The sequence below is a fragment of the Ammodytes marinus genome (assembly GCF_949987685.1).
Source record: "Ammodytes marinus genome assembly, chromosome: 12".
In the NCBI taxonomy this organism is placed as follows: Eukaryota; Metazoa; Chordata; class Actinopteri; order Uranoscopiformes; family Ammodytidae; genus Ammodytes; species Ammodytes marinus.
Genome location: NC_137216.1, coordinates 30,807,324 through 30,821,940, shown reverse-complemented (window position 1 = coordinate 30,821,940; position 14,617 = coordinate 30,807,324). Strand labels below are relative to the sequence as shown.

The 14,617-nt window shown below is 39.5% G+C and overlaps 1 protein-coding gene across 1 annotated transcript in view; it reads left to right on the top strand.

Annotated features, from left to right (window-relative positions):
* The window catches only part of ttn.2 (titin, tandem duplicate 2), a 312,546-nt gene that overhangs the window by 287,240 nt on the left and 10,689 nt on the right, over positions 1-14,617 (top strand). The window contains exons 262-281 of the mRNA XM_080038538.1: positions 160-323; positions 618-920; positions 1,836-2,029; positions 2,340-2,427; positions 2,917-3,108; positions 3,680-4,081; positions 4,588-4,878; positions 5,675-5,767; positions 6,294-6,500; positions 7,369-7,671; positions 8,037-8,164; positions 8,461-8,635; positions 8,960-9,228; positions 10,025-10,340; positions 10,951-11,256; positions 11,546-11,845; positions 12,326-12,645; positions 12,886-13,141; positions 13,612-13,917; positions 14,191-14,573. Of these exons, the coding sequence (XP_079894664.1) occupies positions 160-323; positions 618-920; positions 1,836-2,029; positions 2,340-2,427; positions 2,917-3,108; positions 3,680-4,081; positions 4,588-4,878; positions 5,675-5,767; positions 6,294-6,500; positions 7,369-7,671; positions 8,037-8,164; positions 8,461-8,635; positions 8,960-9,228; positions 10,025-10,340; positions 10,951-11,256; positions 11,546-11,845; positions 12,326-12,645; positions 12,886-13,141; positions 13,612-13,917; positions 14,191-14,573 (4,996 nt within the window). The remainder of the gene's footprint in view (positions 1-159; positions 324-617; positions 921-1,835; positions 2,030-2,339; positions 2,428-2,916; positions 3,109-3,679; positions 4,082-4,587; positions 4,879-5,674; positions 5,768-6,293; positions 6,501-7,368; positions 7,672-8,036; positions 8,165-8,460; positions 8,636-8,959; positions 9,229-10,024; positions 10,341-10,950; positions 11,257-11,545; positions 11,846-12,325; positions 12,646-12,885; positions 13,142-13,611; positions 13,918-14,190; positions 14,574-14,617) is intronic.

Genomic DNA, 14,617 nt, shown 5'->3' with positions numbered 1-14,617 from the left:
CTGCCCCATTTCACCTCTGTCTCTACACTATCAATAAAGCATAAAAAAAAAAAAATTACTTTACATTTTTTTCGAAGCACCTGTCCAGCAAATAGGTTTCATTTAGTGTATGAGTCTGTGATTAATCTTAACACTCACCATTTCCCCTCTCCCTTCCAGATGGACTCGTGTGAACAAGAATTACACCGTCTACGACACGCGTCTGAAGATCGCAGGTCTGCTGGAGGGAAGCGAGTACATGTTCAGAGTGACAGCTGTCAACAACGCTGGCTACAGTCAGCCGAGTGACGCCTCCCCTTACATCCTCTGCAAAGACCCCACATGTAAGACAATTTACTTAATTAGAGACTTGTGTTTACTGCTAAATGTGCTTTACTATAAAATGTTATAGATATCATTTGCATTTTTTTTATATATAATTTTGAAATTTTGTCTGTTGATTACTTTGAAACATCCATTGCAAAGACATATAAGACATTTTAACTGTATATTGACAGTATTACGATAAGTGCAAAATGTGCAAAATATTCTTGCCTGCACTGTCTCGCCATTAAATTCTTATTCAACCTAAATCCAATTAACAACATTTATTAATTTTTCATCAATTTTTCTCCCAGACACCCCGGCTCCCCCCTCAGAACCCCGTATCACAGACACAACCAAACACAGCATCAGCATGACCTGGACCCGTCCCATGTACGACGGAGGGGCCAACGTCACCGGCTATGTGGTGGAGATACTGGAGGAGGATGTGGAGCAGTGGTATCGCGCCACAGCTAAACCGCTACCCACTAACAGCTACGTAGCCGCGGGACTCGCAGCCAATAAGACGTACCGATTCAGAGTCGCCGCCGTCAACAGCAACGGCACCGGAGAGTTCAGCGATCCCAGCGTAGAGGTGGAGCCCATAGAGAAAATCGGTGAGTACATCCAGTTGATTGCATATTGCACATTGTAAAATATCTTTCATCACATTGCACATTTAAATTTAACTTATCTACTTTTTACTTTCTATTCTATTTTATATATATACTGTTTTATATTGCACAGAACATTCCTTTAGCACTTCTTAGTATTTAGAATTGAAAATGTTTTTATTTCGAACAAGTAAATAATAAAAAATAAAAAAGCAATAATAAACAATAAAATAAATTAAACAAGTGGACAGTTACAATAAAGTAATATTTACACACAATGAAAACCACAAATGAAAATAAACTGAATTCATCTTATGTAAAATATAGTTCATCTTGTTTATCTTATTTAACTCTATATTTTTATTTTCATTTTATCGTTCCAACTGCACTGTGGTCCAGAGAGAAATGCAATTTTGATTCTGATGTCTGTCTCGCATACATCAGAACTGACAATAAAAAACTTAAATGACAATATCCTTCATTTGGATTGATAAATATGCCTATACCTCTTTTCAGATGCTTTACTATCATACCTTCAACTCCCCATATGACACAGTTAGAAGGATATTGTTTGTTAGGGTTTGGGTTTACAGTGACAGGGCCTTTAAAGCATTATCGAACCCTTCTACCCCCTTATGCACCAAATCTCTGGAACAAACTCCCAGAAAACTTGAGGTCTGCTGCAACTCTCAGCTCTTTTAAATCGAGTCTGAAGACTTTTCTGTTTTTCCATTTTAACCTGTAATTTTAATTTAATTTAAATGTTTTATTTCTATTCATTCGCTTTTAAATGTTTTATTAATTCGCTTTTCTAATGTGTATTATGTATTTTAATCTTGCCCCTGTAAAGCACTTTGAATGGCCTTGTGTCTGAATTGTGCTATAGAAATAAACTTGCCTTGCCTTCCCCTTTTACAGAAATGCCCGACCTGGAGCCAGCAGAAGACTTCAAGAAGACGGTGTGTCTGCGTGCGGGCGGTACGCTGCGTCTGCTGGTGTACGTGACGGGACGTCCCATACCGGTGGTGTCCTGGAGGAAGACTGGAGTCGAGCTGCAGAGTCGCGGATACATCGAGACCACAGAGACACAAACCTCACTCCTGATAGAAAAGGTGATTTTTTTTATTTATTTTTTTTTTCCGTTTCAATTTATTTCTTCTATATTGCATTGTTGAGAGCAGCCTGGGACTTGAGAATTTCATTGCCTATGACTGCTGCTGGAATTGTTAATGTGCATATGACAAATAACCTTAATAATAGGTATAATAAAGTTCAGAATAGTGCTAAGAATGACTATCGAAAGTTAAGTTGATGTGAAGGGAAAAAATCACTAAAAAATCATTATTATTTTGATATGTCTGAAATAAATGTATTAATTAATTCATTAATTAATTCATTAATTCATTCATTCATTCATTCAAGGTCAATCGTTACGACTCTGGTAAATACGTGGTGGAGGCAGAGAATCCATCCGGCAAGAAGACAGCCACCATCTTGGTTAAAATCTACGGTAAGACATCTTAACTTTTCATTTACTGTAAACCAAATACAGGCTCATAACAAAAAAGTAACATCATTCTTTTTTAGGTCCAAAGTGTTATGGGGTAGTGAATTTCATGTAATGTAACTAGAAGTTTAAAAATGTTTTAGTTTCTGCAATAAACATGTTTTGCTGGCATGTGACATGTGGCATATTATTAAGTTTTAGTTATAATTTCATGTTACACGTATATTATCAATTATCAATTTTATTTTACAAGGTAGTTTGACGTCCTTCTTCTTAGAAACTTGAGTTAACCAAACTAGATTTCTCCTAAAGTAGCCTTAACAAAACTGTAGATCAGTTCTTAAAACATCCCCCCTCTCTCCCTCTGTCTCCCCATTTCAACTCTGTACTATCAGATAAAGCTTGAAAACGCCCAAAAAACGCCAAAAAAACAAACAAAACTCTAAAAACATTTGTAAAAACACACATTCTTATCTTCTCTTTGTTTTGCAGACACCCCCGGCCCCCCCAGCTCAGTCAAGGTGAAGGACTACACCAAAGAGTCTGTTGTGATCACGTGGGATGTGCCTAGCATCGACGGCGGCGCTCACGTTAGCAACTACATCATCGAGAAACGCGACGCAAACCTGAAGGGCTACAAGACAGTCACCACCGAATGCAGAAAGACCCTGTACAGGATCACAGGTAAGGCTGGAACTATACCTGGATACAGATGTTTCTACAGTAGCACAGAACGGACAAACTTAACGGCCTTATGTGTTTTTATATATAGTGGGGCGTCCTGGAGAAATTTTTGAATTTTTCTGAAACAGTTTAATTTTTTCCTCTGAAGATCATAAATTACATGTAACAGCAAACGAGACCATCAGTGCAAAGAATGCTATTTTTATATTGTTTTTCTTAATGCCTTTGTCATGGGAACACTCACCCAGGAACAACAGCTGGCGTGGTAAAAACACTACTGCTTTTAGTCCAAAGGGGGCGCTAGAATTAACACACTATGAAAGTTCCTTGTTGCCACTTCTTTTTTTTAATTATTATCTTGGAAAGGTCAATTATCTTATTTTTTATAATTTTTGAAGTCGAAAAAGTGTAAAATTTTGATTAAATATAAATTAATTGTGTGTGTGTGTGTGTGTGTGTGTGTGTGTGTGTGTGTGTGTGTGTGTGTGTTCTTAAAAACAAAAATCTAAAAATAAAGTATTTAAAAAAAATTATATATTAATTAATTTCGCCTAAAAATCAATTTTTGCAGGTCTTGAGGAGGGCATGCACTACTTCTTCAGAGTGCTTCCTGAGAACATCTACGGTGTCGGCGAGCCCTGCGACACCACAGAGGCCGTGTTGGTGTGTGAAGTGCCCTCCGTGCCTCTCAACTTCAACCTGGTCGACGTGACTAAATCCACGGTGACACTACGATGGGACAGGCCACATCACGACGGCGGCAGCATTATCAGAGGCTACAACATCGAGGCCTGTAAGGTGGGATCGGACCGCTGGACCGCGGTGGCTTCGGTTAAGTCTTCGGTGACTCGACACACCGTGCAACAGATGCAGGAGAACGATACCTATCTGTTTAGGATTAGAGCGACAAACAGCAGAGGGTCCAGTGAACCGATGGACACTGTTACACCAGTTACTATCCAGGATATCAAGGGTAAGAAATCACACACATATCACTTTTGCATTGATTTAAGAATTAAAAAAAAAAAAAAAAGCATTTTCAGCATGTTTTTAAGAAGAAAATGTCTCATGAATCAGACAGTGAACAACATATGAACAAATCCTTCTGTAATAACCTTCAGAATAGTGCTGAGAATGATTATGGAAAGATAAGTCCATGTAAGTGCTTTAGAAGTTGAGATTTTTGGTTTAGAGTATTAGACAAAATACAAATTTTGAGATAGTGGCCGTTAAAGATGGTTGTATAGGAGAAATATACAGACGCAAACAGACAAGGTTTAGTCAAATAAACACCTGAATGTACATTTTAGACCTTTGATTTATACTAGTATGAAAGAAGAAATGTTATGGAAGCAAAACTGAAACAAACTATATTCTTGCCTGCAGTATTTCACCTTAGCCTAGTAAGAAACCTTTACAGAAATCATAAAAACATAATAAAAAAATTAATTCTCAATTATTTTTCTTCTGTTTTTTCAGTGACACCCGTCATCGACATGACCAACATCCCTCAGAAGATTGTGAACGTGCACAAAGGCAAACCCATCGACCTCACGATACCGTTCAAAGCCAAACCGCAGCCCGAGTGCTCTTGGTCTTTCGCCGGTACCAAACTGAAGGATAGCTTGGACCGCATCAAGATCGACAGCAACGGCAAATACACACATCTGGTGATCCGCGAGACCACCATTAACGACACAGGAAACTACACACTGACTGTTAAAAACACGGTCGGGACGGCAACCGAGATCATCAAAGTCGTCATTCTAGGTAAGGAAACTTCATATGTATGCTGCCAAATAAAGCACAAAGTTAAAGTCTCTATGAGGAACTTTTAAAATATTTCTGAAACCGTCTCATTTTCTCCTCTGATGATCATGAATTTACATGTGACAGCAAACGAGACCATCAGTGCAAAGAATGCTTTTTTTTTTATATAGTTTTTCATAATGCCTTTGTCATGGGTATATACGCTCACCCAGGAACAACAGCTGGCGTGGTAAAGACACTAAAACTTTTGTCCAAAGAGGGGGGCGCTAAAATCAATAACAACTCAAATTTCCTCGAAGCACCTTTAAAAAAAAAAGTCCCTGAATTCTACTGTTTGAACCGTGATTCTTTCATTTCACATTTCATTTATTTATTACGGCTCACGGCCATAGCACATGGCATGGAGCACACAGTTCAACTGAAATCATTACAAAACAAAACAATGGTGCACGGCAAGGAAAAACAAAACAAAAACAAAACAAAAACATCACTTAAACAATGGCAAAACATTTCTCAAAAAGGCACCTGTTTTAACAATAACCCCTGGCCTACTTGCCCTCAAAAGCGAAATCAGTTTGGTCATGGATGGAAAATAAACATAATAATTTGGCAGGTACTTTTTTCTATAATACATTACATCCACATTTTTACACTCAAAAAGTACATGGTATTCGTCTCCAACACAATTAGAATCACAGAGGTTGTATATGCTTTGATTTCTTTCCAGCCCTTTGTATCTTCCTGTGACTTTAGGTATTCTAACCATTTCATTTCCTTGTGCCTTTTTCCCCCTTAGACAAACCCGGTATTCCCGTGGGTCCGATCAGGATCGATGAGGTGGACGGAGTGTCAGTGACTGTTAGCTGGGATCCCCCGGAGAAAGATGGAGGTGCGTAATGATTCGACCCCTTTGTGATAATCTCTACTTAATGAAATCTATTGCAAGATGTCCGTCCTGGGAGAGGGATCACACACACACACACACACACACACACATACCACACACACACTCTCACACACACACACACACACACACACCACACCCACACATACACAGAGGGATCCCTTACTCTGTCTGTCGACTCTCCCTGAGGTTTCTCAATTTTTAAATCCCGATAAACGGTTTTTCACTGGGAGTTTTTTCTCAGCCGAGCTAAGGGTGTAAGGGCGGGCAGATAGATAGATAGATAGATAGATAGATAGATAGATAGATAGATAGATAGATAGATAGATAGATAGACAGATAGACAGATAGACAGACAGACAGACAGACAGACAGACAGACAGATAAGGGCAGAGGGTGTCATACTGTATGGAATGTAAAGCCCACTGAGGCAAATATCTATCCATGTGTGATATTGGGCTAAACAATATGAATAAAACTGATTTGATTTTGATTTTTGATTTTGATTCAGGTGCTAACGTTAGTGGCTACGTGGTTGAGCAGAGGGAAGCCCACCGGCCCGGCTGGTTCACGGTGTCTGAGTCGGTGACGCGGCCGTGCTACAAGTTCAGCCGTCTGTCGGAGGGCACAGAGTACGTGTTCAGAGCCGCGGCTATGAACAGGTTCGGCGTGGGAGGATTCCTGCAGTCAGAAGTGGTCGACTGCAAGAGCGCAAAGAGTGAGTGAATTTTATTATTATTATTTTATTATGTATTTATTTAACTTTTATTTATACTTCCCCCTTTTTGTGAAGCGACCTTGGGTTCCTTGAAAGGCGCTATATACATTCAATTTATTATTATTATTATTATTATTATTATATTATTATTATTTGTATTTATTATTTAAATTAAAATTATGAAAAGAGTGAGTGAATTTTTTTAAATACCGTAAAAAAATTTTTTTTATAATTTGTATTTATTTTATTATTATTTTATTTTATTAATTTTTTATTGCGATTCAGTTTCAAACATTTCCACAGCATATCATACAATCAAGAGCGCAAAGAAATATTTCTTTAAATTTTTTAAACTTTTATTTGTATTTATTATTTAAATTTAAATTATATTTTTATTTATTTAATTGAATTTTTTATTTTGATCTATATTGCGATATAGTTTCAAACATTTCCAGAGCTTATTATACAGTCAAGAGCGCAAAGACTTAGTTTATTACCATCAGTATTACCATAGTATTGTTCTTTTATTGCCATTTTCACAGCATATAACACAGTATCGTAGCGACTGTGTGTGCTAACCATCTTTACATGAATGACACAGATAAACATAACATAAAAAACATACAATCAAACTTTTAAATCTTAAATAAAAGTTAAGAATTAGATTTGAAAACTAAATACATTTCCCCAACTTTCAACCATTTATTATAAACAGTAACACTTCATTACATGAAGAAAAAATTCCTGATAATGTCCGTTAAAGATGTTTGTACAGGAGAAATACATATAAATACACACACACACGAATGTCAAACATCAAACTAAATACATCTAACTTATAACATGTTTTTTTCTCTCTCCTCTCCAGCTATCCCTGGCCCTCCCCAGACCCCCGAGGTGGTTGATGTAACCCACGAGGGCATGACTCTAACCTGGTTCGCTCCGGAAGACAACGGAGGCTCCACGATCTCCGGTTACCAGATCGAACGCAAAGAGGCCGGCTCAGAGCGCTGGATGAGGATCAACAAAAACCCCGTCACCATGACCCGCTACCGGTCGTCTGGTCTGATCGAAGGTTGCGAGTACGAATACAGAGTCACCGCCATCAACTCTAGAGGAGCCGGAAAGCCCAGCGAGAGTTCTGCTATCACCGTGGCTATGGATCCAATCGGTACGTATTGTGGTATTGTGTCTGTCTGTCTGTCTGTCTGTCTGTCTGTCTGTCTGTCTGTCTGTCTGTCTGTCTGTCTGTCTGTCGTGTGTGTCTGTCTGTCTGTCTGTCTGTCTGTCTGTCTGTCTGTCTGTCTCTGTGTGTGTGCGTGCGTGCGTGCGTGCGTGCCTGTCTGTCTGTCTGTCTGTCTGTCTGTCTGTCTGTCTGTCTGTCTGTCTGTCTGTCTGTCTGTCTGTCTGTCTGTCTGTCTGTCTGTCTGTCTGTCTGTCTGTCTGTCTGTCTGTGTGTGCATTGAAGTGAAGGCTTTGTAACAACACATTTTGGATTTTTCCTGACATCTCATTTTGTTCTTGTTTCATCACCAGAACCTCCCGGTGCTCCAGTCGCCCCGAGAGTCACAGACACAACCCGAACATCAGTCTCTCTGGCCTGGATGCCCCCGGAGGAAGAGGGGGGTGCTGTCCTGTCTGGATACTTCATTGAGATGCAGAAGGTACATAAGAGTAACAGCTGCTTATATGCACAGGCTCATGTTTTTTGTATGGGTGGGATATGTGTTATGTTGTGTGTATATGTATGCTGTCTGCTGGAACGCCTTAATTCGCGAGAAAAGCGCTATATAAATTGAATATATTATTATTATTATTATTATTATTATTATTATTATTATTATTATTATTATTATTATTATTGTTGTTGTTATTATTATGCATTTCCCTGCACAATTAATAAGGTATATCTTAATCTTATCTTAATTTTATCTTAATCTTATCTTATCTTATCTTTAAGGTGGACCAGGTAGAATGGACCCTGTGCAACACCACGCCCACCAAGATGTGTGAATACACGCTCACACACATGCCCCAGGGAGCCGAGTACAAGTTCAGAGTCATCGCATGCAACGCTGGAGGCACCGGAGAGGCAGCAGAGATACCTGGAGTCGTCAAGGTCCAGGAAATGCTCGGTAAGTGGAATTTTTTTTTTTTTGGATTAAGAGAAGCGAATATAATAAATGTTTTTATTTTTTTAATTTAATAAATATTTTTATTTTTAATTTTTTTTACTATGGAAAAGGGGTAGGATTAAATAAGTGTAGTTAGCCTGCTATCGGTATATGAATGTGTGTGTGAATGGTAACGTGGGAAAGGAAAACAGGTCTCCCTTGTAAAAGAGTCTCCGGTCTCAATGGGATTTACCTGTAGAAATAAAGGTTAAAAAAATTTAAAAAATGGTTTATAATAAATTAGATGTTTTGGTTTGTGTACTAATCTCCTCTCTTTCCCTTCAGACTACCCCGACTTCGAGCTTGATGCTAAATACGCTGAAGGCTACGTGGTGCGACAGGGCGGGGTTATCCGTCTGTCCGTCCCCATCAAGGGCAAACCCATTCCCATATGCAAGTGGACCAAGGACGGCCGCGACATCTCTCACCGCGCCATGATCGCCACTCATGATGACATGACAGAGCTGGTCATCAAAGAGGCGCACAAAGATGACACGGGCACCTACGACTTACTGCTGGAGAACAAGTGTGGAAGGAAGGCTGTTTATATCAAGGTGAGAGGGTTAGATGGTGTGTGTTTTTTGGGGGGTATTTTTTTTAAGGAACACAAATAATTTTTTATTTTTTTTTATTATTTTTTTTAACAAAGAACACAAACAGACAACTGAAAAAGTGAACACACAAACAAAAGACAAAATAAACAAACAACCAACATGGCGTACTCTACTTTACAGGTTTCTAAGGACATTGTTTAAACTAAAGGTAAATGTTAAGCAGAAAATAAAAAGTCAACCAGGTGTCATGTAGGTCCCTTCAGTGCTGTTATATAGTCCAGGAAAGGCTGACATATCTGTTTAAACTTCTCTGCTTTTCCTAAAAATCTCATAACAGATTTTCTCCATATATAGTGTATTTTAATGATACATGGCCTTCGGTGAAATAAACGTACAAAGTATCAAAACTAGAATCAAAAATAAAAAAGTTTGGTTGGTTTACTGTGAGCTTAAATTTTATTTATTTTTTATTATTATGACAAAAGTAATAATTGAATACAGTGCAGGGAGAGGCGAACAACTAAGTGGGCTCAGTTGAAGCATCCACCTGAATAGTTTTAAAAATGTCATAACGTTATTGAGATTACAAAACAAACAATGATAATATAAAATTGATAACAAACTACAGTATATATATCTTATAAATTGGTCTTTAATATAGTAAATATTTCATAGGAATTTTTAGAGGAACACTTTTTTTTGTCAGGTGGGAAAAGCCATTCCATAATTTAGTGATATGACCCCAAAAAATCTTACTGTAAACTGACTTTCTCTGTACCTCTCTCCCCGACTATAGGTTAAGGTAATCGGGCGCCCGGATATCCCGGAAGGCCCGTTGGAGTTTGATGACATCCAGGTGCGCTCTGTGCGTGTGAGCTGGCGTCCGCCCTCTGATGACGGTGGCTCAGATATCCTGGGTTACATCGTAGAGAAGCGAGAAGTTCCTAAAGCGGCGTGGACGACTGTGGACGCGAGAGTCACAGAGACGTCGCTGGTCGTTAAGGGACTGAAGGAAAACGTGCACTATCACTTTAAGATCTCCGCTGAAAACCAGTTCGGTGTCAGCAGGTCGCTCAAGTCTGAAGTGTCCGTCATGCCCAAGACACCGCTGTGTGAGTATTATTATTTTAGTTTCTTAAATACTTTATTTTATTTATGGATTTTTTTATAGAGAACATACACACACAAACGAAAAATTAAAAAAGGAACAAAAGACAAAATAAAATATACGACTTGCGTACATTTTATTTTATTTTAATTTTTTTATTATCATTAAATAATACAACAAGTTAGGGGTGTTGGCGATACAATCTCACGAAAACAAGACAATATTAAAAGGTGCAATAAGTGGAATGGTTCTTTTAGCTAACTTCCTGTCAGTTACTGCAGTTAGCAGTCCCCTCGCTCGTCCCTACGTCACCACATTAATGCACTGCGGTCTTCAAGCAGCGAGTTATCTAGCATCATCTCAGATCCATAAGTGTGATAAAACATGATAAAAACCATCAAAACAGACATTGGGAAGGATTTTTACCTGCTCCGCCATTGTAGGCGCATAAACATTCACCCATCTGTTGCTGTGGCTCTCGCTTACTTCACCTTTAAAAAAAAGAAATCACAAATATTTTAATAAAAAGTAATTAGAAAAAAGTGCTAGAATTTTACCCTGTACATATAAGTGTTTATCTCATCTAAACCAAATGCTTTTGTTGGACCCCACAGGCCCCCCAGAGGCGCCCGGCTACGCTCCAGAGATCATGGAAGTTGGCAAAACGACCGTGTCTATTTCCTGGGCGCGTCCGCGTGACGACGGAGGCTCTCGCATCACGGGTTACTACGTGGAGAGGAGAGAGGTGTCCACGGAGAAATGGGTTCGCCACAACAAGACGCACATCACCACCACCATGTACAACGTGACCGGACTCATCCCAGACGCCGAATACATGTTCAGGGTCGTGGCCCAAAACGACATCGGAAAGAGCGAACCGGGACCCGTCTCAGAATCTGTGGTCTGCAAAGATCCATTCGGTGAGTAAAACATTATAAGGAAAAACTAATTTTATAAGTTTTTGTTTTGTTTACATTCACAGAGCCTGCAGTTAGCTTTCAAAAAAAAAAAATTCTACATGTAATTCTTAGTATTGAATAATTCTATCAATAAAAAAATCGAAATGTGATTATTTTGAGGAACCTGGAATCAAACGTAAGACTTTACTATTATTCAACTCATTTCCTATTCCTTTTTTTCCCCGTGTGTGTGCGTGTGTGTGTGTGTGTGTGTGTGTGTGTTTCTCCCTGTGTGTGTCACCGAATACAGACAAGCCAAGCCAACCCGGAGAGATTGAAGTTATCTCCGTCACCAAAGACTGCATCACTATCCACTGGGAAAGACCCGAGCAAGATGGCGGCAAGGAGATCCTGGGCTACTGGATAGAATTCAGAGAGCACGGAGAAAGCTCGTGGAAGAAATGCACCAAGGAACGCTCCAAGGATCGCCAGTTCACCATGGGCGGGTTGATGGAGGCCACGGAGTACGAGTTCAGGGTCATAGCAGAGAACGAGACCGGACTCAGCAGGCCTAGACGCACACCCATGGGCATCAAGACCAAACTGAGCGGTAGGTTAATGTCATATTTGAAGGAAAAGTTCAAATTTTTAAGTTTTTTTTTTTTAGCTTTTTGCTTCACTCTGCGACTTAAGAAAAAGGCGACAGAAACCGTCCCTGTAAATGTGCGTACATTTTTTATGTAGAAATGAAAATATATAAGAATATACTTTTTTTTAAATGTATTATTACTGTCATGTCTTGACCAGGACTCTCTTGTAAAAGAGATGTTTAATCTCAATGAGACTTCTCCTGGTTCAATAAAAAAATTAAAATAAATTTACATTAATGAATGTAAAAAATAAATAAATAAATAGATAAATAAATAAATAGATAGATAGATAGATAGATAGATAGATAGATAGATAGATAGATAGATAGATAGATAGATAGATAGATAGATAGATAGATAGATAGATAGATAGATAGATAGATAGATAAAACAAAATAATATAAAATAATTAAATCAATCTTTTCTGATGTTTTGTGCAGTCGGTGAGGCCCCAGCTCTGAAGGAAGAAATGGAAGACACAACCACCAAACTGGGCGAATCCGGCACCTTGCTGTGTGGCATTGTCGGCCGCCCGCTGCCTGAGATCAGATGGTATCGCTACGGCAAAGAGCTCATCCAGAGCCGCAAATACAAGATGTCCTCCGACGGGCGGAACCACTCGCTCAGTGTCCTCACAGACGAACAGGAAGACGAAGGCGTTTACACATGTAGAGCGGTTAACGAAGCCGGAGAAGTCGAAACCAGCGGGAAACTGCGTCTGCAAGCCGCACCCGCATTCCACCCAGGATTCCCTCTTAAGGTCAGTGTTATGGTGGTTTTTTCTGTGTGCTTTTTTTAAATGTTTTTTTTTAAAGGTGCACTATGTAACTTTGGAGGAGAAAAGTGATATTTTTTTAAGGTATATTCTCATAACTGAATGAAGAAACTTTCTTCACAGTAAAATGTAGATCCCTGAAACAATGGGATTTACCTGTATAAATAAAGGTTTAAATTTTTTTTTTTTAAATTAAATGTATTATTATTTTTATTATCACTAAAGGATAAATACTACGCGGGAGCTGGCACCAGCCTGCGACTTCACGTGGTCTACATCGGACGTCCCATCCCACAGATCATGTGGTTCTACGATAAAAAGCCTCTCAACTCGTCTGAGAACGTCATCATTGAGAACACAGAATCCTACACTCACCTGGTCGTGAGGAACGTACAGAGGAAGCTAAACGCCGGCCGCTACAAGGTGCAGCTCAGCAACGTGTACGGAACCATCGACACCTCACTACGTGTTGAAATCCAAGGTAAAAAAAAATACTGAGAATACCAGGCCATTGCTTAAATAAGACATTGTTTCTTAGCAATTTTTGCCTGTTTAAATAAAGGTTGATGATGATGATGATGATAATATGGAACAATTCAAAACTCTATAAAGTTCAAATATGCCTTTGAGGGGAAACAAGTGATGTTTAAAAGTCATGTTTGAGTCAATAATGATGAATAATGATTTAGGCCAAATTTTCACATTTATTCAAACATTTCCGAAATATTTGACACTTGTCTTTTTCAAATTTTCATGATGATAGCCATAAGTTAAAAATTTTACCCTTATCCCCTCGCAGTGTCCAGGATAACATTTTATCACCAATTATTTTTTGTTTCCAATTTCACGCAAATTCTAATAAAAATACTGGATTCATTCATGTCAATTTCTATTAAAAAATAAATAAATAAAAAATCTCATTCAACTAAATTTCTTTTATATTTCCTCCAGATAAACCATGCATCCCCGAGGGCCCCGTGGTTGTTGATGCCTTGCTGAAGAGTTCCATGATAATCAGCTGGAAGCCTCCCAAGGATGACGGCGGCTCCATGATCACCAACTACATCGTGGAGAAGCGTGAGGCCAAGGAAGGCGAACTGTGGCACCTGGTTTCATCCTCCGTGTCTGGAACCACCTGCCGTGTTCCCAACCTGATCGAGAACGCCGGATACTACTTCAGAGTCTCCGCACAAAACCAATATGGAGTCAGTGAGGCTTTGGAGATCCCATCAGTGGTCATTGTCAAGAGTCCATTCGGTGAGTGCATTTTATTGTGTGTGATTTTTTCAATTTTTTTTACTATTTATTGTTGTTTTTTAACACATACAATGTCATTGTCAAGAGTCCATAGCTAACTATCGGGAGCAATTTGGGGTTCAATGTCTTGCCCATGGACACTTGGACATGTGGCGGGTAGGCGGGGGATCGAACCTCTGACCCTGCACTCCAGAGGCGACCTCCCTGCCCACTTCGCCACTGCCGCCAGGAAGATATGTGAAGTAACATTCCTTTGTTTGTTTATTCTCTCAGAAAAACCTGGCATCCCCCAGCAGCCGTTCATCATGAGTTCCACCAAAGACTCGTGTGTGGTTTGCTGGAAACCTCCGACCAGCGACGGCGGCGCCAAAATCACCGGCTACTTCCTCGAGAAACGTGAGAAGAAACAGAACAAGTGGATGTCCGCGTCTACTCACAAGGTCGTGGAGACCAAGTACGAGGTCACGGCCTTGATCGAGGGCTTCGAGTACGATTTCCGCGTCAAGTGTGAAAACATGGGCGGAGAGAGCGACTGGAGTGAGATATCTGCTCCCATCACCCCCAAGTCAGACCAGGCTCCTAAGGCTCCCGCATTCAGGGAGGAGATCAGAGATATGACAGTCAAATACCACGCCAACGCCACCTTTGTTACTAAGGTACGTGGTTTAAATGACTTTGGATTCTTTGCTTTCAAGATTTG